This window comes from Rana temporaria, chromosome 1 (genome assembly GCF_905171775.1).
Source record: "Rana temporaria chromosome 1, aRanTem1.1, whole genome shotgun sequence".
Classification (NCBI taxonomy): Eukaryota; Metazoa; Chordata; class Amphibia; order Anura; family Ranidae; genus Rana; species Rana temporaria.
In genome coordinates this window covers 35,306,017-35,330,215 of record NC_053489.1, presented here as the reverse complement: position 1 = coordinate 35,330,215, position 24,199 = coordinate 35,306,017, and the positions used below count along the sequence as shown (strand labels likewise).

The 24,199-nt window shown below is 43.4% G+C and overlaps 1 protein-coding gene across 2 annotated transcripts in view; it reads right to left on the bottom strand.

The window, feature by feature from the left end:
• The window catches only part of ST8SIA5 (ST8 alpha-N-acetyl-neuraminide alpha-2,8-sialyltransferase 5), a 125,908-nt gene extending 115,699 nt beyond the window's left edge, over nucleotides 1-10,209 (bottom strand). For both annotated transcript variants that reach the window (XM_040336318.1, XM_040336326.1), the window contains exon 1: nucleotides 9,533-10,209. In XM_040336318.1, the coding sequence (XP_040192252.1) occupies nucleotides 9,533-9,663 (131 nt within the window). In that variant the 5' untranslated portion in view covers nucleotides 9,664-10,209. The remainder of the gene's footprint in view (nucleotides 1-9,532) is intronic.
• Between the last annotated feature and the right edge of the window lie 13,990 nt (nucleotides 10,210-24,199).

Sequence of the window (24,199 nt, the reverse complement as noted above, 5' to 3'; positions counted from 1 at the left end):
TTGAGGGGGAAACTGGCTGCATCTGAGGGGAAACTGGCTACATTTGAGGGGGAAACTGGCTGCATTTGAGGGGGAAACTGGCTCCATTTGAGGGGAAACTGGCTGGATTGAGGGGGAAACTGGCTGCATTTGAGGGGAAACTGGCTGCATTTGAGGGGAAACTTGCTGCATTTGGGGGAAACTGGCTGCATTTGAGGGGAAACTGGCTGCATTTGGGGGGAAACTGGCTGCATTTGAGGGGAAACTGGCTGCATTTGGGGGGAAACTGGCATAATTTGAGGGGAAACTGGTATAATTTGAGGGGAAACTTGCTGCATTTGAGGGGAAACTGGCTGCATTTGGGGGGAAACTTGCTGGAGTGAGGGGGAAACTGGCTGCATTTGAGGGGAAACTGGCTGCATTTGAGGGGAAACTTGCTGCATTTGGGGGGAAACTGGCTGCATTTGAGGGGAAACTGGCTGCATTTGGGGGGGAAACTGGCATCATTTGAGGGGAAACTGGCTGCATTTGGGGGGAAACTGGCATCATTTGAGGGGAAACTGGCATAATTTGAGGGGAAACTTGCTTCATTTGAGGGGAAACTGGCTGAATTTGGGGGGAAACTGGCTGAATTTGGGGGAAAACTTGCTGCATTTGAGGGGGAAACTGGCTGCATTTGAGGAGAAACTGGCTGCATTTGAGAGGAAACTGGCTGCATTTGAGGGGAAACTGGCTGCATTTGGAGGGTAACTGGCTGCATTTGAGAGGAAACTGGCTGCATTTGAGGGGAAACTGGCTGCATTTGAGAAGAAACTGCCTGCATTTCAGGGGAAACTGGCTGCATTTGGAGGGAAACTGGCTGCATTTGAGAGGAAACTGGCTGCATTTGAGGGGAAACTGGCTGCATTTGGAGGGAAACTGGCTGCATTTGGGGGGGAACTGGCTGCATTTGAGGGGGAAACTGGCTGCATTTGAGGAGAAACTGGCTGCATTTGAGGGGAAACTGGCTGCATTTGAGGGGAAACTGGCTGCATTTGAGAGGAAACTGGCTGCATTTGAGGGGAAACTGGCTGCATTTGGAGGGAAACTGGCTGCATTTGAGGGGAAACTGGCTGCATTTGGGGGGGAAACTGGCTGCATTTGGGGGGAAACTGGCTGCATTTGAGGGGAAACTGGCATCATTTGAGGGGAAACTGGCTGCATTTGAGGGGAAACTGGCTGCCTTTGGGTGGGAAACTGGCTGCATTTGAGGGGGAAACTGGCTGCATTTGAGGGGGAAACTGGCTGCATTTGGGGGGAAACTGGCTGCATTTGAGGGGGAAACTGGCTGCATTTGAGGGGAAACTGGGTGCATTTGAGGGGGAAACTGGCTGCATTTGAGGGGAAACTGGCTGCATTTGAGGGGGAAACTGGCTGCATTTGAGGGGGAAACTGGCTGCATTTGGGGGGAAACTGGCTGCATTTGAGGGGGAAACTGGCTGCATTTGAGTGTAAACTGGCTGGATTGAGGGGGAAACTGGCTGCATTTGAGGGGAAACTGGCTGCATTTGGGGGGAAACTGGCTGCATTTGAGGGGAAACTGGCTGCATTGGGGGGGGGGGGACTAGCGGCGTTTAATGGGCACAGTGGCGACAATTGATGTTTTTTGTTTGTTTGTTTGCGCACCCCCAAAAACTCAGGGTACAGGGCCAATTTTACTTTTCCAAGAAAAGACAAGATCAGATGGTTCAATCTCTCTGTTCCTACACTGTCACTCAACCTGCAGTGAGGGCTTTTTGGTTCTTTGTGCCAGTCTCTCCAAAACCCAGCTGGCTATAATATGTCATTTATGATGTTACTATCCTACCAAACACACTCACTGCTGTGTGGGCACCACTACTACCACCCAAGCCCATCATATACAGCAAGTGCCCTACTTATGAATGAGTTCTGGGAGCGCGTTCGTAAGTCCAGCAAAGATCAGCGCTTGCAGACAAAGGCTCCGAGCACCAGCACTACCAACAACCTTCTACTTCTACACTATCCTATAGGCACCAGCACTAAAAACAACCTTCTACTTGTACACTATAGGCACTTGTATCCTATAGGCACTTATCACCATGAAATTACAGAGAACAATTAGTGGGTACATCTTCCATACTGCCTTTCTATTAGAGACTCTGGTCTTGGAACTCACAAACAACCCTGCATGTAACTGTCAGTACTTAGTGCGACCTCCCCTTCATCACCAGTGACATACACATCTACTGTGACCAATAGGTATATTTAACCTTTACTAAATAAAATATTATAAAAATACTATTATTATGTATGTAACATAAAAATAGCAATAATTAAAAATCATACAAACAATCCATATTTGTGCCACTAAACATTCATACACCTAGTACAATAGTGGAAGGGTCTACCATGAGAGATGCCAAGCTTCAGTGCATACAGATTTTTAGCCCGTGTAAGATAGAACCGAGTATAGCCACAGATAGATAATGTAACAGACATTAATAGCAATAACGACAATTCATATCTGTACATATCATTAAGCATCTACTACAGAAGTAGAGGTGGGTGATAAGTTACTTTGCTGCCCAGGACCTGAGCTGGTGGCACTGGCCCTCCTGGAAGGAAGGATATATATGCATGCCCACCAGAAACAGAAAAGGGTCCCTTCATAGCCATCAGATAAAGATGGTGGTTAATGTAACACATAATAATAATAAAATTAACAATCCATAAAAGTACAAATAAACATTTTAAACATTTGCAGTAGCATAGTGGTAGTGGTGGGAAGTAATACTACTTTTCTGCCCAAGACCTATGCTGTTGGCACTGGCTCACCATGGAAAGAACATAGTCAATGTAACACATGATGATAATAATAATAATAATAATAATAATAACAACAATAATAATAATAATCCATACAAGTACAAATAAACATTTTAAACCCCTTTTGTAATAGAGGAGTGATAATGGGGGTAATACTACCTTGCTACCCAAGACCTATGCTGTTGGCACTGGCCCACCACGAAAATAAGGTGGTTAACGTAACAAATAATATTAACAATAATAACGGTCTATACTGTATGAGTACAAAAAAAATAACATTTTAAACCCCTTTAACAGTAATGGAGGGGTGGTGATGATGGGGGGCAATACTACCTTTCTGCTCTAGACCTATGCTGTTGGCACTGACCCACCAGGGAAAGATGTGGTTAATGTAACACATAATATTATTAATAATAATAATAATAATAACAACAACAACGATAATAACATTAATCTATATGAGTACAAATAAACATTTAAAAATCCCTTTTACATTAACAGAGGGGTGGTGATGTGGGGAATATTACTTTGCTGCCCAAGGCCTATGCTGTTGGCATACCAGAGAAAGAGGGTAGATCATTTAACACATGATAATAATAATAGTAATGATCCATATGAGTACAAATAAACATTTTATATCCCCTTTACAATATTAGAGGGTTGGTGATGGGGACCAAATTATCTTGCTGCCCATGACCTATGCTGTTGGCACTGGCCTACCAGGCAAAGAAGGTGGTTAATATAACACATATTATTATTATTATTATTATTATTATTATTATTATTATTCCACATGAGTACAAATAAATATCTTAAACACATATTAGAAAAATATTGGGTTATGGAAGTAATCTTGCTGTCGAAGACCTATGCTGTTGGCACTGGCCCACCAGGGACAGAAGGTGGTTAATATAACACATAATAATTATTATTATTATTATTATTATTATTTTTTTAGTATTAAAAATCCATATGAATACAAATAAACATTTTAAATCCCCTGTATCAATAATAGAGGGGTAGTGATGGGGGCAATAATATTTTGCTGCCCAAGACCTATGCTGGCCCTCCAGAGAAAGAATGTGGGTATTGTAAATAAAAATAATAATCTATATGAGTACAAATAAATATTTGTAACCCTTTTTACAAATATTAGAGGGTCGTGATGGAGGCCATATTACCTTGCTGCCCAAGACCTATGCTGTTGGCACTGGCCCACCAGGCAAAGAAGGTGGCTAATATAACAGATAATAATAATAATAATAATAATAATAATAACACTTGACCTTGTCAATTCCCACCTCTGCACTCCATGCAACCTCTCCAACTATCCTTACCCCCTCTCTGATCACTACCTTATTAACTTCACTCTCTCCTTCTCCTCCACCTCCTCTCCACCCAAACGCAGGGCTGTCTTAATGAGAGGGCACACCTGGGCATTGCCCAGGGGCCCCAGCTGCATGGAGGGCCCCTTCCCTTTCCCCAAAGCAGCTGGTCCTTGAGCCCCGGGCTGCCCTGAAATTGGGGCTCCCCTCTACACCCCAGATATCCACCCAGCACTCTGACCCCTCTACACCCTAGATATCCCCTACCTCCTACCTACTTGATTTCGGTTTACCTGCACTGTCTCCATTGTAGGGGCCCCAGAGCATTATTTTGCCCAGGGGCCCATGATGCTTTTAAGATGGCTCTGCCCAAACGCCTAACGGTTTCTCGTAGAAACCTTCACCATATCAACCCTTCTCTCCTATACTCTGCGACTGACCACCTCTAAGACAAAATCGCACTCCTGTCCTGCACCCACCTAGCCACTTCTGTCTACAACACTTCACTTCTAGCCTCACTGGACAGACTGGCCCCCCTCACTACACGCAGAATAAGGCCCTGTCCCCTTCAACCCTGGCAAACAGATGATACTAAAAGTATGAAAAAACACAGCCGTGCTCTCGAGCGCCTGTGGCGTAAGACAAAGTCCCAGAAAGATTTCGACCAGTATAAATCTGCCCTCCAAAAATACAATTCCAGCCTCCTTACTGCCAAGCAGACCTATTTCATCACCCTCATTAAAAACTTATCATCCCTTCCCCGTCAACTCTTCTCTACCTTCAACTCTCTACTTCGTCCCTCACTGCCTCCACCCACCAACTCACTCACTGCCCAGGAGATCGCCAATCACTTCAAACAGAATATTGATACAATTTGCGAGGAGATCTCTACTGTTCAGATACCCTCCATGCTATACACCTCATGCCCACAGGTACAATCATTACTTCCCTCTTTCAACCCCACCACTATAGACGAGGTTGCTAAATTACTTACTAATGTCCATGTTACCACCTGCCCTCTGGATCCTGTTCCCTCACAAATGCTGACTCTATTCTACACTCTCTAACCCACATCTTCAATCTCTCCCTCTCTTCTGGCATCTTCCCTAACTCTTTGAAACATGCACTAGTCAGCCCCATACTTAAAAAGCCCTCACTGGACCCATCCAATCTTGACAACCTACGCCCCATCTCTCTGCTCCCCTTTTTATCCAAACTCCTTGAACAACTAGTCTACAGCCAACTGAGCGTCCACCTTGCTGATAATAACCTTCTTGATCCCCTTCAGTCTGGATTTCATCCTCAACATTCCACAGAAACTGCTCTCCTAAAACTAACAAACGATATACTAACGGCCAAAATTAAGGGACACTATTCCGTACTCCTACTCCTGGACCTCTCTGCTGCCTTTGATACGGTTGACCACCCACTCCTCCTCAAAAAACTCCACACCTTCGGTCTCCGTGACCATACTCTTCGCTGGTTCTCTACTTACTTATCCAACCGTACCTTTAGCGTTACTTACAATTCTACTTCCTCCTCTCCTCTTCCTTTCTCTGTTGGGGTCCCCCAAGGTTCTGTTCTTGGACCCCTCCTATTTTCCATCTACACCTCCTCCCTGGGTCAGCTTATAGCCTCCCATGGCTTCCAACACCATCTCTATGCTGACGACACTCAAATCTATTTCTCTGCCCCTCAACTCGCCCCTTCATTCTCCTCACGCATCACTAATTTACTATCAGATATATCACTTTGGATGTCGCACCACTTCCTCAAACTCAACCTATCCAAAACGGAACTTATCATTTTTCCTCCCCCATGTGCCTCTTCTCCTGATCTCTTTGTCAAAATTGATGGCACAACCATAAGCCCATCCCCACATGCCAAGGTCCTAGGAGTAGTCCTGGACTCTGAACTCTCCTTCAAGGCCCACGTCCAATCACTGTCCAAATCTTGCCGCCTCAACCTCCGCAACATCTCCAAAATACGCCCCTTTCTAACCAATGACACAACAAAGCTCTTAATTCACTCCATGGTCATCTCTCGCCTCGATTACTGCAACTCCCTTCTCATTGGCTTTCCGCTGCATACTCTATCCCCCCTTCAGTCCATCATGAATGCTGCTGCCAGACTCATCCACCTTACCAACCGCTCTGTCTCTGCTGCTTCTCTGTCAATCCCTCCACTGGCTTCCGCTCGCCCAACTAATTAAATTCAAAATACTAACTACTACCTACAAAGCCATCCACAACTCTGCCCCCGCTACATCACTGACCTAGTCTCTAAATACCAACCTAATCGTTCTCTTCGTTCTTCTCAAGACCTCCTGCACTCTAGCTCTCTCATCACCTCCTCCCATGCTCGTCTCCAGGACTTTTCCAGAGCCTCTCCAAGCCTATGGAACTCCTTACCCCAATCTGTCCGTCTATCTCCTTCTCTATTAGCTTTTAGAGGATCCCTGAAAACCCTCCTTTACAGAGAAGCCTATTCTACCCACATCTAACAACTGTATTTTAATTTTGTCCATCTGATCACCCCCCACAGCTAACTACCCTTTGTTCCACTTGACCCTCCCTTCTAGATTGTAAGCTCTAACAAGCAGGGCCCTCTGATCCCTCTTGTATTGAATTGTATTGTAACTGTACTGTCTTCCCTGATGTTGTAAAGCGCTGCGCAAACTGTTGGCGCTATATAAATCCTGTAAAATAATAATAATAATAATAATAAAAATAAACCCCATGACTACAAATAAACATCTTAACCATCTATTATAATTATTATTAGAGAAGTATTGGGTTGAAGAAGTGACCTTGCTGCAGAAGACCTGTGCTAGTGGCACTGGCCCACCAGGGAAAGAAAGTGGTTAATGAAAAACATAATAATAATAATAATATTATTATTATTATTATTAACAATATTAAAAATCCATATAAATACAAAGAAACATTTTAAATCCCCTTTTTCAATAATTGAGGGGTGGTTATGGGGCACTATTATCTTGCTGCCCAAGACCTATGCTGGTGGCACTCACACAAGGAAAGAAGGCGGTTAATATAATACATACTAATAACAATTCCGACAAGTACAAATCAACATCTTAAACACCTAAAATGCCCCGTACACACGATCGGAAATTCTGACAGCAAAAGTCCGATGTGAGCTTTTGAACGGAAATTCAGACCGTGTGTAGGCTCCATCGGACTTTTGCTGTCTAAATTTCCACCAACAAAAGATTCAGAGCTGGTTCTCAAATTTTCCGATGGAAAATTTGATCGTCTAGCATTTTCTCCGCTCGTCGTAGTGTTGTCACCGTGTTCTTGGCGGTCAAAAGTTCAGAGAACTTTTGTGTGACTGTGTGTATGCAAGCCAAGCTTGAGCCGAATTCCGTCTGAAAAAACATCCAAGGTTTTTCCGACGGAAAATTCCGATCGTGTGTACGCGGCATTAGAGTAGTATTGGGTTGAGGAAGTGATGGGTAACGTTGCTACCAAAGACCTGTGCTGTTGGCACTGGCCCACCAGGGAAAGACGGTATTTAATATACGTAACAATAATAATAATAATAATCCATGAGTACAAATAAACATTTTACACCCCTTTTAGAATAATAGAAGGGTGGTGATGAAGGGCAATATTACCTTGCTGCCCAAAACCTATGCTGTTGGCACTGGCCCACCAGGGAAAGAAGGTGGTTACTGTAACACATAATAATAACAACAACAACAACAATAATAATAATAATAATGATATTCAGTATGAGTACAAATAAACCTCTCAAACACCTATAACAATAGTAATGAGTGAGTAACTTATATTGCGCTACAAATGCGAACTAAATCGCCTCAAAGCAATCCATAAACTCAGAGAGGTTATGGATTACCTTTCTGCCCAAGACCTGTGCTGTTGGCACTGGCCCACCAGGGAAAGAATGTATTTAATGTAACACGTAACAATAATAATAATAACAATAACAATCCACATGAGTACAAATAAACATTTTACCCCACTTTTTACAATTATAGAGGGGTGGTTATGGGGGCAATATTACCTTGCTGCCCAAAACCTATGCTGTTGGCACTGACCCACCAGGGAAAGAAGGTGGTTAATGTAATAAATAATAATAAATATAATGATCAGTATGAGTACAAATAAACCTCTCAGACATCTATTACGGTAGTATTGGGTCTGAGAGGTGATGGGTTATCTTGCTGCCCAAGACTTGGGCTGTTGGCATTGGCCCACCAGGGAGAGAAGATGGTTTTTGTAACACATAATAGTAATAATAATAATAATGATAATCAGTATGAGTACAAATAAACCTCTCAAACATCTATTACGGTAGTATTGGTTCTGAGAGGTGATGGGTTATCTTGCTGCCCAAGACCTGTGCTGGTGGCACTGGTCCAGCAGGGAAAGAAGGTGGTTAATGTAACACATAATAGTAATACAAATAATAATAATAGTAATCAGTATAAGTACAAATAAACCTCTCAAACACCTATTACAGTGGTATTGGGTTGGAGAGGTGATATGTTACCTTGCTGCCCAGGACTTGGGCGGTTGGCATCGGCCCACCAGAGAAAGAATGTGGTTAATGTAACACATAATAGTAATACAAATAATAATAATAGTAATCAGTATGAGTACAAATAAACCTCTCAAACATCTATTACAGTAGTATTGGGTCGGAGAGGTGATGGGTTACCTTGCTGCCCAAGACCTGTGCTGTTGGCACTGGCCCACCAGGGAAAGAAGGTGGTTATTGTAACAAATAATAGTAATAGAAATAATAATAATAATAATAATAATAATAATAATAATAATAATAATAGGTATGAGTACAAATAAACCTCTCAAACATCTATTACAGTAGTATTGGGTCGGAGAGGTGATGGGTTATCTTGCTGCCCAAGACCTGTGCTGGTGGCACTGGTGCACCAGGGAAAGAAGGTGGTTAATGTAACACATACATAATAGTAATAATAATAATAATAATAATAATAATAATAATAATAATAATAATAAGTATGAGTACAAATAAACCTCTGAAACACCTATTACGGTAGTATTGGGTCGGAGAGGTGATGAGTTATCTTGCTGCCCAAGATCTGTGCTGGTGGCACTGGTGCACCAGGGAAAGAAGGTGGTTAATGTAACACATACATAATAGTAATAATAATAATAATAATAATAATAATAATAAGTATGAGTACAAATAAACCTCTGAAACACCTATTACGGTAGTATTGGGTCGGAGGGGTGATGAGTTATCTTGCTGTCCTGTGCTGGTGGCACTGGCCCACCAGGGAAAGAAGAAGGTCAATGCATGCCCACCAGCACAAGGAAAGGGTCAACTCTTGCCCCACCAGGGTCAATGCATGCCCACCCTTAAGTCGCTCTCACCTCTTGATGTAGTTCCTGCCATACAGGATCTGTTGCAGCAAGGTCACCAGGGCGAAGGCGCAGATGAAGATGAAGAACAAAGTTCTGTTGCCCAGCAGGTCTCTGCCAGAAGAGGGGTCTGCGTACCCCATGGAGAAGGATGGGGGGAGGTGTGGGGGTCAGGAGGGTCGGTGGTACAATCACTGGCCCCCTGTGTATTTATGGCTGGGCTGCAGCAGGGAAGGCTTCCTTGTTGATCACAGTGTAAGCATGACGAGCCCCTCGGCCAGGACAAGGTGCCCCATTGTGCAGCCTCCTCCTCCGGGGAGCCCAGGGTAAAGTTTCCAAGAGCCCAAGACGTGGGCAACATGCAAAAGCAGGCTGCTCTCCCCCTTTGGAGGGGTGGGATACATGCAGATCCCTGGCAGACCTCTCTATGGGTGGCTTCTCCTCTCTCTCTCTCTCCCACCCCCCACCTTTTTTTCCTTTTAAACCAGCCTGCTTGTAATGATGTACTCCACTCTGCAGGCTTGATCTTGTGGATGAGTGACGGGCATGCTGCAAGTGCCCCGGGGTGCTGCTGCTACTGCTGCTGCATCGGTGTCACCCAAGGCAGGCTATGCAGATACACAGAGACGTGCCTGGCTTGTGCTATGTGACTGATCGCATCTCCCAGCCTCCGCAATCAGTGCAGTGTGTGTGTGTGTGTGTGTGCGGCAATCAGCGCACGTGTCCTTCATTGTCCCCCTGATCAGAGTGGAGCACATTGAGGAATCCCCCCCCCATCCCCAATCCCCGTACACATCCAAGGTCACTCTGTGCCTTTGCCAAGGACACAGCTCTGGTGGATGACTGCAGCATCAACTGACAGGCAGCACAGCCCCTCTCCCCGAGCAGGCAGCAACATTTCCTGCACACACGTCCATTCATTCCCTCTCTTCTCTTTTTCTTCTTTATTTTAGACGAGATCGCAAGTCTCATGCCGCGTACACACGGTCGTTTTTTGTGATTAAAAAAACGTCATTTTTTCTCATGAAAAAAAACTTCATTTCAAACTTCATTTTAAAAAACGACGTTGCCTACACACCATCGTTTTTTCAAAATGCTCTAGCAAAGCGCGGTTACGTTCAGCACGTACGGCGGCACTCTGTTCCATTCAAGCTCGCGTCATAACTTGCTTCTGAGCATGCGTGGGTTTAAAAACATAGGGGCAGATCCACAGAGATCTGCACCCGCGCAGCGTATCAGAGATACGCTACGCTGCCGTAACTTACTTGTCCTTGGCTCGAATCCATAAAGATTTTGCGCCGTAAGTTACGGCGGCGTAGTCTATCTCTGGCGGCGTAACGGCGCGTAATTCAAATCGGCGATTAGGGGGCGTGTTTCATTTAAATGAAGCGTGTCCCCGCGCCGAATGAACTGCGCATGCGCCGTCCCTAAATTTCCCGCCGTGCATTGCGCAAAATGACGTCGCAAGGACGTAATTTTTTTAACATAGACGTGAATTACGTCCATTCCGATTCACGAACGACTTACGCAAAAAAAAAAAAAAATTCTAAATAAACGCGGGAACGACGGCCATACTTAACATGGCAGGTCTAACTATACGTCACGAAACAGCAGCTTTAACTATACGCCGGAAAAAGCCGACTACAGGCGACATAAAGGAATGCGGCGGCCGCTCGTACGTTCGTGGATCGTCGGAAATAGCTAATTTGCATACTCGACGCGGAAAACAAAGGGAACGCCACCCAGCGGACGCCGAAGAATTGCATTTTAGATCCGAAGACGTACGCCTGTCAGATCTAACCCAGATGCCGTTGTATCTTGTTTTCAGGATTGAAAACAAAGATACGACGCAGGAAATTTGAAAGTACGCCGGCGTATCAGTAAATACGCCGGCGTACTCTCTCTGTGGATCTGCCCCATAGTTTTAAACATTAGGGCGATTTATTTATTTTTTAGACAAGATCGCAAGTCTAATTCCGCGTACACACGATAATTTTTCGGCATGAAAAAAACATTGTTTTTAAAAAACGTCATTTAAAATGATCGTGTGTGGGCTGGGCTGCACATCGTTTTTCAGTATCTGAAAAAACGTCAAACTTTTTTTTCGAACATGCTGCATTTTTAACGTCGTTTTAAAAAATGTCATTTTTCGGGTTGTAAAAAATGGGCGTGTGTGGGCTAAAACGACGTTTTAAACCCGCGCATGCTCAGAAGCAAGTTATGAGACGGGAGCGCTCGTTCTGGTAAAACTACCGTTCATAATGGAGTAAGCACATTCATCACGCTGTAACAGACAGAAAAGCGCGAATCGTCTTTTACTAACACGGAATCAGCTAAAGCAGCCCAAAGGCGAATGGAACTTCCCCTTTAGAGTGCCGTCGTACGTGTTGTACGTCACCGCGCTTTGTTCATCATTTTTGAAAAACGATGGTGTGTGGGCAACGTCGTGTTTAATGATGAAGTTAGAAAAACTTTGGGCCAGATCCACAGTGAGAGTACGCCGGCGTATCTATTGATACGCCGGCATACTTTCAAATTACCCGCGTCGTATCTTTAGTTTGAATCCTCAAACCAAGATACGACGGCTTCTGGGTTAGATCCGACAGGCGTATGGCTTCGTACGCCTTCGGATCGTAGATGCAATACTTCGGCGCCCGCTGGGTGGAGTTTGCGTCGTTTTCCGCGTCGGGTATGCAAATTAGTTTTTTTCCGACGATTTACGAACGTACGCGCGGCCGTCGCATTCTCTTACGTCGTCTCTAGTCGGCTTTTTCCGGCGTATAGTTAAAGCTGCTATTTTGCGGCGTATAGATAGACTTGCCATGTTAAGTATGGCCGTCGTTCCCGCGTCAAATAGTTTTTTTTTTTTTTTTTTTTCGTAAGTCGTCCGTGAATAGGGATGGACGTAAGTCACGTCTAAGTTCAAAAAATGACGTCGTTGCGATGTCATTTTGCGCAAAGCATGGCGGGAAATTTCGAAACGGAGCATGCGCAGCTCAATCGGCGTGGGGACGCTCTTCATTTAAATGAATCACGCCCCCTAATCGCCGATTTGAATTCCGCCGCCAGAAATACACTACGCAGCCGTAACTTACGGCGCGAAATCTTCCTGGATTCGACTTAAAGCCAGGTAAGATACGGCGGCGTAGCGTATCTCTGATACGCTGCGCCTATCTAAATGTATGTGAATTTGGCCCAACGTTTTTTTACAAGACAAAAAAATGACCGTGTGTACGTGGCATAAGGGCGATTTTATTTAATTTTTTTAAACAAGATCGCAAGTCTAAGGTCGACTTTTTTTTTTTTTTTAGATGAGATCGCAAGTCTTATGCCGCGTACACACGGTCGTTTTTTGTGATGAAAAAAACGACATTTTAAAAACGTCATTTAAAATGATCGTGTGTGGGCTAAACATCATTTTTTCGGGTTGTAAAAAATGATCGTGTGTGGGCTAAAACGACGTTTTAAACCCGCGCATGCTCAGAAGCAAGTTATGAGACGGGAGCGCTCGTTCTGGTAAAACTACAGTTAATGGATAATGGAGTAAGCACATTCATCACGCTGTAACAGACAGAAAAGCGCGAATCGTCTTTTACTAACACCGTACGTGTTGTACGTCACCGCGCTTTGTTCATCATTTTTGAAAAACGATGGTGTGTGGGCAACGTCGTGTTTAATGATGAAGTTGGAAAAACTTTGGGCCAGATTCACAGACAGAGTACGCCGGTATATCTATTGATACGCCGGCGTACTTTCAAATTTGCCGCGTCGTATCTTTAGTTTGAATCCTCAAACCAAGATACGACGGCTTCTGGCTTCGATCCGTCAGGCGTACGGCTTCGTACGCTTTCGGATCGTAGGTGCAATACTTCGGTGCCAGCTGGGTGGAGTTCGCGTAATTTTCCGCGTCGGGTATGCTAATTAGCTTTTTCCGTCGATCCACGATGGTAAGCGCGGCCGTCGCATTCTCTTACGTCGTCTCTAGTCTGCTTTTCCCGGCGTATAGTTAAAGCTGCTATTTTGCGGCGTATAGATAGACTTGCCATGTTAAGTATGGCCGTCGTTCCCGCATCGAATTTTGAATTTTTTTTATTTTTTGCGTAAGTCGTCCGTGAATAGGGATGGATGTAAGTCACGTCTAAGTTCAAAAAATGACGTCGTTGCGATGTCATTTCGCGCAAAGCACGGCGGGAAATGCGCAGTTCAATCGGCGCGGGGACGCGCTTCATTTAAATGAATCACGCCCCCTAATCGCCGATTTGAATTCCGCCGCCAGAAATACACAATGCCGCCGTAACTTACGGCGCAAAATCTTCCTGGATTCGATTTAAAGCCAGTTAAGATACGGCGGCGTAGCGTATCTCTGGGCTCTGCTTTTCCGGGCTCTCCCGTGCCATCGGGGGCCCGGAGAATGAATTGGCTGGCGCCAGCTCACGACGATAGAGATTTCCGGTGACCAGATGGTCACCAGTCATCTCTATGACCATATAAGGCCCGGGCGCAACGTTGTGACGTCGCGCCCGGGTACCCGGAAGTAAACAAAGCCGCAATCGCGGCTGAAAGCATGAGATCTGTGAATTTTGTCTTCCCGATCTCATGCTTTCCAGCCTGGAGGAGAGATGTGAGGTCTTATTGACCCCGCCTCTCTCCATAAAGAGGACCTGTCACAATAGATTCCTATTACAAGGGATGTTTACATTCCTTATAATAGAAATAAAAGTGATCAAAAAAATAAAAATGTAAAGAAAAGTGTAAAAAAATAAAAAATTAAGTAAAAAAAAAATTAATTCAATTTTTTTTTTGTTATAACGTCCCTATCCCCGGTAGCTTGTGCTCAGAAGCAAACACGCATGTAAGTCCCGCCCACATATGTAAACGCCGTTCAAACCCATATGTGAGGTATCGCCGTGTGCGTTAGAGCGTCAGCAATAATTCTAGTACTAGATCTCCTCTGTAACTCGAAAATAGTAACCTGTAAGAAAAAAAATTATACCGTCGCCTATGGAGATTTCTAAGTACCGAAGTTTGGCGCCATTCCATGGGTGTGCGCAATTTTAAAGCGTGACATGTTAGGTATCTATTTACTCGGCGTAACATCATCTTTCACATTATACCAAAAAATTGGGCTAACTTTACTGTTTTGTTATTTTTTTAATCATGAAACTTTTTCCACAAAAAAAAGCAATTGAAAAATGAATGCGCAAGTACCGTGCGAGATAGAAACTTGCAATGACCGCCATTTTATTCCCTAGGGTGACTGCTAAATATATGTATATATATATATATATATATATATATATATATATAATGTTTGGGGGTTCTGACTAATTTTTGAGCAAAAAAATTATGATTTTTACATGAAGGAGAGAAGTGTCAGAATAGGCGCGGTGTTGAAGTGGTTAATTATTTAAGCACTTCCTGCCGGCCGTACGACTTTTTACGGCCACAGTGTGAATCCCAATTGCCGGGAGGCCATCTGTATACGGCCTCCAGCCACTGGGGGCGCACGAGCGCCGCCTGCCCGCCGCATCACTGAGATGCCGATGCGCATGCCTGGCGGCCGCGATGTCCGCCAGGCACCCGCGATCGGCGGTTACACAGACAAGGACGTGGATCTGTGTGTGTAAACACAGAGATCCACGTCCTGTCAGGGAGAGAGGAGACCGATCTGTGTCCCTTGTACATAGGGACACAGCATCGGTCACCTCCCCCAGTCAGTCCCCTCCCCCCCACAGTTAGAACATTCACTAGGCTACACATTTAACCCCTTCCTCACCCCCTAGTGTTAACCCCTTCCCTGCCAGTCACATTTATACAGTAATTAGTGCATATTTATAGCACTGATTGCAGTATAAATGTGAATGGTGCCAAAAATGTGTCAAAAGTGTCCGATGTGTCCGCCATAATGTCGCAGTCCCAATAAAAATCGCAGATCGCCGCCATTACTAGTAAAAAAAATAAAAATAAAAATTCTGTCCCCTATTTTGTAGGCGCTATAACTTTTGCGCAAACCAGTCGCTTATTGCGATTTTTTTTTTACCAAAAATATGTAGAAGAATACGTATCGGCCTAAACTGAGAAAAAAAATGTTTTTTTTTTTTTAAATTGGGATATTTATTATAGCAACAAGTAAAAAATATTGATTTTTTTTTTCAAAATTGTCGCTCTTTTTTTGTTTATAGCGCAAAAAATAAAAACCGCAGAGGTGATCAAATACCACCAAAAGAAAGCTCTACTCGTGGGGAAAAAAGGACGTAAATTTTGTTTGGGAGCCACGTCGCACGACCGCGCAATTGTCAGTTAAAGCGACGCAGTGCCGGAAGCTGAAATTTCGCCAGCCCAGTAAGCAAGTGGTTAACATTCATTGGACAAATGTCACACATGCTGTACAAATTTTGGCTGTTATTTCTGTAATAGATGAATCCCTATGATCATTACCGCCATCTACTGGCCAAAATGTAGTATATCTCCTCCTTTTCTTGTTGAGGGGTTTCAGAAAACTGTATCACAGTTTAGCCAATAGATAGCGATGACAATGCTAGGGTTGAAGCAGAAAAATTAGGGTCAAAGGGCCAGATCCAGAGAGAGAGTACGCCGGCGTATCTACTGATACGCCGGCGTACTTTCAAATTACCCGCGTCGTATCTTTAGTTTGAATCCTCAAACCAAGATACGACGGCATCTGGGTTAGATCTGACAGGCGTACGGCTTCGGATCGTAGATGCAATACTTTGGCGTCCGCTGGGTGGAGTTTGCTTTGTTTTCCGCGTCGGGTATGCAAATGAGCTTTTTCCGACGATCCACGAACGTACGCGCCGCCGTCGCATTCTCTTTTTCCGGCATATAGTTAAAGCTGCTATTTTGCGGCGTATAGATAGACTTGCCATGTTAAGTATGGCCGTCGTTCCCGCGTCGAAATTTGAATTTTTTTTTTTTTTTGCGTAAGTCGTCCGTGAATAGGGATGGACGTAAGTCACATCTAAGTTCAAAAAATGACGTCGTTGCGCAAAGCACGGCGGAAAATTTCGAAACGGAGTATGCGCAGTTCAATCAGCGCGGGTACACGCTTCATTTAAATGAATCACCCCCCCTAATCGTCGATTTGAATTCCGCCGCCAGAAATACACTATGCCGCCGTAACTTACGGCGCAAAATCTTCCTGGATTCGACTTAAAGCCAGGTAAGATACAGCGGCGTAGCGTATCTCTGATAAGCTGCGCCGATCCATTTCTATGTGGATTTGGCCCAAAGTTTGTAGAGATGTGTATTGCTGAAAAATTAGTTTGTTTTCGTTTTAATTTGTTTATTTTTATTTTTTTTTCAGATCATTCGTTGTGATCGAAATTCATAAATTCGTAAAAATTCGTCAATTCGAAAATCCGTAAATTCGAAAAAAATCCCAAAATCTGGGAAATCGTAAATTCGAAAATCCATGAATGTGAAAAATCTGAAATTCGGAAATTTGGGAAATTAGAAAATCCGAAAATTTGAAAACCCGAAAATTCAAAATAATATCTAACTAACTAATAATAAATAACTAATAAATGATAGGTATTGGTATTTCCTTTCAAATTTGGCTGTTAGTGACCGTAACAAATACGAATTTATCTTAATTTTATTAGTTATTAATAGTTGAGGTTTTATTAGTTAGTTATTTCAGATATTAGAATTTTCAGGTTTTTGAATTCATGGATTCTCATTCTTATCTTCGGATTTTAAAATTTTCGGGTTATTGAATTTTCGAATTTTGAATTTCCGATTTTTGGTATTTCCGAATTTACGGATTTTTGAATTTCTGAATTTACGGATTTTTGAAATCCGAATGTACGAATCTACGGATTTACGAATTTATTTATAGAATATATTTTTGTTAATTCGGATATTTCTGAATTAACCGAGTTGTCAAAATTTGGAGAAATACAAATTCGGAACAAAACGAATTGCACACGTCTAAAAGTTTGTACGGAATACACAAATGTTTTATAAATGGACTCCAAAGTGAGAGGAAATGAGGGTTCCAGAGAGATTTCCTCTCGCTTTAGGCCCCTTTCACACTGGGGCGGGAGGCGCGGTGACGGTATAGCGCCGCTTAAAATAGCGGCACTATACCGTCGGAATTGCCGCGGGATTCGGCCGATAGCGGTGCGGTATTAACCCCCGCTAGCGGCCGATAAAGGGTTAATACCTTATAAGTGCAGCCTCATCAGTGCCCAGCAGTGCAGCTTATCATTGGTCATCAGTTCAGCCTCATCAGTGCAGCCTCATCAGTGCCCATAAATGCAGCCTATCAGGGCCCATCAGTACAGCCTCTCAGTGCCCATCACTGCAGCCTCATCAGTGCCCATCAATGCAGCCTCATCAGTGCCCATCAATGCAGCCTCATCTGCGCACATCAATGCAGCCTATCAGGACCCATCAATGAAACCTATCAGTGCAGCCTCATTAGTGCCCATCAATGCAGCCCATCAGTGCAGCCTATCAGTGCCCATCAATGCAGCCTCATCAGCGCACATCAATGCAGCCTTTCAGGACCCATCAGTGCAGCCTCATCAGGACCCATCAATGCAGCCCATCAGTGCAGCCTATCATTGCCCAACAATGAAGCCTCATCAGCGCACATCAGTGCAGCCTCATCAGTGCCCATCAATGCAGCCTATCAGTGGCCATCAGTGCAGCCTATCAGTGCCCATCAATACAGCCTATCAGTGCCCATCAGTGCAGCCTCATCAGTGCCCATCAATGCAGCCTCATCAGTGCCACCTCATGAGTGCCCATCAATGTCCATCAGTGCAGCCTCAAGAAAAATTACTTATTTGCAAAATCTTATACCAGAACAGAAGAAACATTTTCGGACTTTTTTAGTTTGTTTAGCAAAAAATAAAAAAAACCCAGTGGTGATTAAATACCTCCAAAAGAAAGCTCTGTCTGTCTAAAAAAAAATGATAAAAATCTAAATTTGGGTGCAGTGTTGCATGACAGCGCAATTGTCATTCAAAATGCGACAGTGCTGGAATCTGAAGGGGGTAAAAATGCCCGTACCGGGAGAGTGGATAATCCCGATGGCCCTCAGCTTCATCTAGTATCGTTTTCTGAAATGCCTCCATGAGAAAATATACTGCATGTCAGCCACTAGATGGCGCTAATGATTAGATGAATATATCTGTTGGAGAAACTACAGCCAGAATGAGTGCAGCATGCCTGAATATGCAGGACATTCGTCCAACCAATGTTTTTTCAATAGATCCCTTTCTGTTGTTTTTTTTTTTTTTTTTCCAGAACAGGAATGAAGGGAAATCTCCCCAGTAGGAAAAAAAGGTGGAACACAAAAAAAAATGACATGCGTTTAACCATTCCCTACTTCATTCAATTGATTTTTTTTTTAAATGCTATAAATATAACTATGGGCGTGGTCAAAGCTTACATATAAGATACAGGCCGCCATTAGGATAAGGGCTGGTTCACACCACAAAAACGCACTCCAGATCCGTTCCAGATGCATGTTTTTAACGCGTTTTGGTGCGTTCCGGTGCATTTTTGGAGATGGAGGCAGGGGACGATGGAGGTAGGGGTGATTAGAGGCAGGGGTGATTAGAGGCAGGGGTGATTAGAGGCAGGGGGCCTGGGGGAGATTGGAGGCAGGGGGTGTTAGTGGCAGGGTGTGATGGTGGCACCGCAGAGGGGGATGGTGGCAACCCAGAGGGTGTGGGATGGAGACAGGGGTTGTTGGTGGCACCGCAGAGGGGGATGGAGGCAGGGGGTGATTGGAGGCAGGGGCCTGGGGGAGATTGAAGGCAGGGGGTGTTAGTGGCAGGGGGTGATTGGAGGCAGGGGGTGTTAGTGGCAGGGTGTGATGGTGGCACCGCAGAGGGGGATGGTGGCAACCCAGAGGGTGTGGGATGGAGACAGGGGTTGTTGGTGGCACCGCAGAGGGGGATGGAGGCAGGGGGTGATTGGAGGCAGGGGCCTGGGGGAGATTGAAGGCAGGGGGTGTTAGTGGCAGGGGGTGATTGGAGGCAGGGGGTGTTAGTGGCAGGGGGTGATTGGAGGCAGGGGTTGTTGGTGGCACCACAGAGGGGGATGGAGGCAGGGGACGATGGAGGCAGGGGGTGATTGGAGGCAGGGGGTGTTAGTGGCAGGGGGTGTTGGTGGCATTGCAGAGGGTGGGGATGTAGACAGGGGTTGTTGGTGGCACCGCAGAGGGGGGTGGAGGCAGGGGACGATGGAAGCAGGGGGTGATTGGAGGCAGGGAGCCTGGGGGAGATTGGAGGCAAGGGGAGATTGTGGCACCACAGAGGGGGGTGAAGGCAGGGGGCAGGGCCGTCTTTAATATGGTTTGGGCCCTGGGCAAACATTTTTTTTGGGCCCCCCTCCAGCTTATTTTGGGCCTGGCTGGTTCACATGTATGTTTTGGTGGTCCTCATTTGTGCAGGTACAGCAGCCCATTGATTTGAATGGGCTGCCATGCCTTTGTTTCCTGCAGAAAAAAGGTGCATTCAGCATTTTAAAAATACAGTTGCCTTGAAATCCATTCTGCTTTTGCACCATGCTACTTACCTGCAGTTCTTGCACCATGCTACTTACCTGCAGTTCTTGCACACACAAACGCACTGTACTTTTAAAAGCGTGACCTAAACGTCTAAAAATGCAGCAAGTTTGACAGTGCGGGAACTGCAGATAAGTCACAGCAGACAGCAGAATGGACAGACAGTGCTGTATTTCAGTGCTTGATGGGCATAGGCGTGCCGTGTGCGCAGCCTATTACATGAGGCATGTGCTTTTCTTTGCATGAAATGCAGGCATGGCGTCCCATTCAAATGAATGGGCTGCTGTGCCTGCGCAAAAGTGGGCCGCCAAAACACATACATGTGAACCAGCCAGGCCCAAAATAAGCCCATCAAGCAGTTAAATACAGACAGTAATGCCATCTGCTCTGAGGCCTTACTCAGCCTGGACTGCAGGTCTGGTCTGTGATTTAAAGAGTTCCTCTATTTTACACATGGCATGGCATGGGGTCCCATGGTGCTAAAGCAGAATGGACAGACGGTGCTGTGACCCCCATGCCATGCCATGTGTAAAATAGAGGAACCTTTTAAAACACTGACCAGACCTGCAGTGAATCATCAAATATTATAAAGACTTTGGGCACACTCTACAGAAAACTTCTATATACAATATAGATTAGCAAACAGTGACATACCTTGAGGAGCAGGACATGAAGAAGTCAGCCTCGGGAAGAGCAAACTGGGGATGTTATAAAATATGTGAAAAAGCAGAAAGATAAAAACACGCCCGTACAGAGCTTGTATATAGTCCTGCAGCAGCGCTGCAAACCCCTGGTTTGCTGTGTGTGCTGTGTAGAATGACCAGATCAGAAGAATCAATAATATGTGCTCCAATCACCAAAAAGGAATTCACCACGTGGGGGGATATGGGGTCCCCTTCGGGGAAAGCACTCACCAGATGGTTACTTTAAAACAGCGTTTCAGTGTAACATGTCACTGTCAGATGGTGGATTGAATCAGCATACCGCTCTATCTCCTTGATCACTGTGTAATTTTCACTCTCCAGGTAATGGCAGTTATGTAAGGGAAGGAAAAATCCACATAGCGCAATATAGTTTTGATAATGTTTAATGTTACCCAAAAACATATAAAAGCGTATCCCCTTAAGACAACATGCGTAACAGATTTGTGAAATGGTCAGGCAGAAATATAAAATGTATGTGGGTGTTAGTGCCACTCTCACTGTTATTAGGACCCCTGAAGACCGCTTGGATGACCTTCCTGCAGCTTACTTCCTGGTTTCCTCAACGAGTGGAGCGCATAACGTCACTTCCGGTCGGGATGATGGATAGCAGCGCTCTGAGTGCTCTTAGAGAAAGTCCGAACGGACGAAACGTCAGAGCGCTGCTATCCAGCATCCCGACCGGAAGTGACGTTATGCGCTCCACTCGGAAATTTTAAAGTAACCATCTGGTGAGTGCTTTCCCCCGAAGGGGACCCCATATCCCCCCACGTGGTGAATTCCTTTTTGGTGATTGGAGCACATATCATTGATTCTTCTGATCTGGTCATTCTACACAGCATACACAACAAACCAGGGGTTTGCAGCGCTGCTGCAGGACTATATACAAGCTCTGTACGGGCATGTTTTTATCTTTCTGCTTTTTCACATGGACTATTTTACTTAAGCAGCTGCTATCATTGTTTATATTGTGTTCTATTTTAAACAGATTTTATTTTTCCTGGATTTTGAGATTCATCCTAAGCGCAGGGCTGTACTGAAATAGGGGGGCCAGTGTTTAGTACTTTGCATACTATGTTATAAAATATATATATATATATATAAAAAATAAATAAAAAGAAATAAAAGAAATAAAATAATATGAAAAAAAATTATAAAAAAAGGGGGGTTGCCATCCAGGGCCCTGGGGACCTCTGGGTCCTTTAATAATAATAATAATATATTTTATATATATATATATATATATATATATATATATATATATATATATATATATATAATAAAATAAATAAAGAAATATATAAAAAAATATTTTTTTTATAAAAAAAGGGAGGTTGTCATCCGGGGCCCTGGGGAACTACGGGCCCCTGGGGACCCCCAGACCTCTAAAAAAATTGTCCCTTTAATAAAAAATAAAATAAAAATATATTTAAAAAATATATTTTTTTTTATTTAAAAATAAATAAAAAAGGGGGGTTGCCATCTGGGGGCCTCCGGGCCCCTGGGGACCCCTAAAAAAATTGTCCCTTTAATAAAAAAACCTCTAAAAAAATTGTCCCTTTAATAAAAAATAAAATAAACTTATATTAAAAAAATATATATTTTTTTATTTAAAAATAAATAAAAAAAAGGGGTTGCCATCTGGGGCCCTGGGGGCCTCCGGGCCCCTGGGGACCCCTAAAAAAAACTGTCCCTTTAATAAAAAAAACTCTAAAAAAAAAAATGGGCCCCTTAATAAAAAATAAAATAAAAATATATTAAAAAAAAAATATTTTTTTATTTAAAAATAAATAAATAAAAGGGGTTGCCATCTGGGGCCCTGGGAGCCTCCGGGCCCCTGGGGACCTCCTCACCCCTAAAAAAAAAAAAAAAATGTTTTATATATATATATAATAAAATAAATAAAGAAATATATAAAAAAAATATTTTTTTTATAAAAAAAGGGAGGTTGTCATCCGGGGCCCTGGGGAACTACGGGCCCCTGGGGACCCCCAGACCTCTAAAAAAATTGTCCCTTTAATAAAAAATAAAATAAAAATATATTTAAAAAATATATTTTTTTTTATTTAAAAATAAATAAAAAAGGGGGGTTGCCATCTGGGGCCCTGGGGGCCTCCGGGCCCCTGGGGACCCCTAAAAAAATTGTCCCTTTAATAAAAAACCTCTAAAAAAAATTGTCCCTTTAATAAAAAATAAAATAAACATATATTAAAAAAATATATATTTTTTTATTTAAAAATAAATAAAAAAAAGGGGTTGCCATCTGGGGCCCTGGGGGCCTCCGGGGACCCCTAAAAAAAACTGTCCCTTTAATAAAAAAAACTCTAAAAAAAAAAAAAAATGGGCCCCTTAATAAAAAATAAAATAAAAATATATTAAAAAAATATATATTTTTTTATTTAAAAATAAATAAATAAAAGGGGTTGCCATCTGGGGACCTGGGAGCCTCCGGGCCCCTGGGGACCTCCTCACCCCTAAAAAAAAAAAAAAAAAAATGTTTTATATATATATATAATAAAATAAATAAAGAAATATATAAAAAAAATATTTTTTTTATAAAAAAAGGGAGGTTGTCATCCGGGGCCCTGGGGAACTACGGGCCCCTGGGGACCCCCAGACCTCTAAAAAAAATGTCCCTTTAATAAAAAATAAAATAAAAATATATTTAAAAAATATATTTTTTTTATTTAAAAATAAATAAAAAAGGGGGGTTGCCATCTGGGGCCCTGGGGGCCTCCGGGCCCCTGGGGACCCCTAAAAAAATTGTCCCTTTAATAAAAAAACCTCTAAAAAAAAATTGGCCCTTTAATAAAAAATAAAATAAAAATATATTAAAAAAATATATATTTTTTTATTTAAAAATAAATAAATAAAAGGGGTTGCCATCTGGGGCCCTGGGGGCCTCCTCACCCCTAAAAAAACAAAACAAAAAAAAAATGTTTTTCTTTTTTTTTAAAGGGGGTTGCTTTGGGCCCCCAACAGTGACAGGGCCCTGGGCAGCTTCCCCATTTGCCCTGTGGTAAAGACGGCCCTGGCAGGGGGTGTTGGTGGCAGAGGGGGGTGGAGGCAGGGGGTGATGTGACTAAATAATTTGCCCTTATTATATTGAAAATAACAAAAATATGTTTTTTTTACCTTAATATCCACCTTAAATCACATTGCTATTTGCCTAGCGTACTTTTGTAGCCTAAATACTGACATTTGCATCTAAAAATGTAATTTAGTAACTTTTGTGAAATGCCAGTAAAAACGTGGCTGCGCCAGTAAATTTTGGGTGTCGTGCCAGTAAATTTCAATCTGGTAGGTTGGCAACACTGGTTGGCACAGTTTTCCAACTGTGCCAGTGCGTTTCCGAATGCATTCCAGACGCTTTTTTTTTTCTTTTTGATGCGTTTCAGTGCATTCCAGTGAGTTTTTGATGCGTTTTACCGCAAT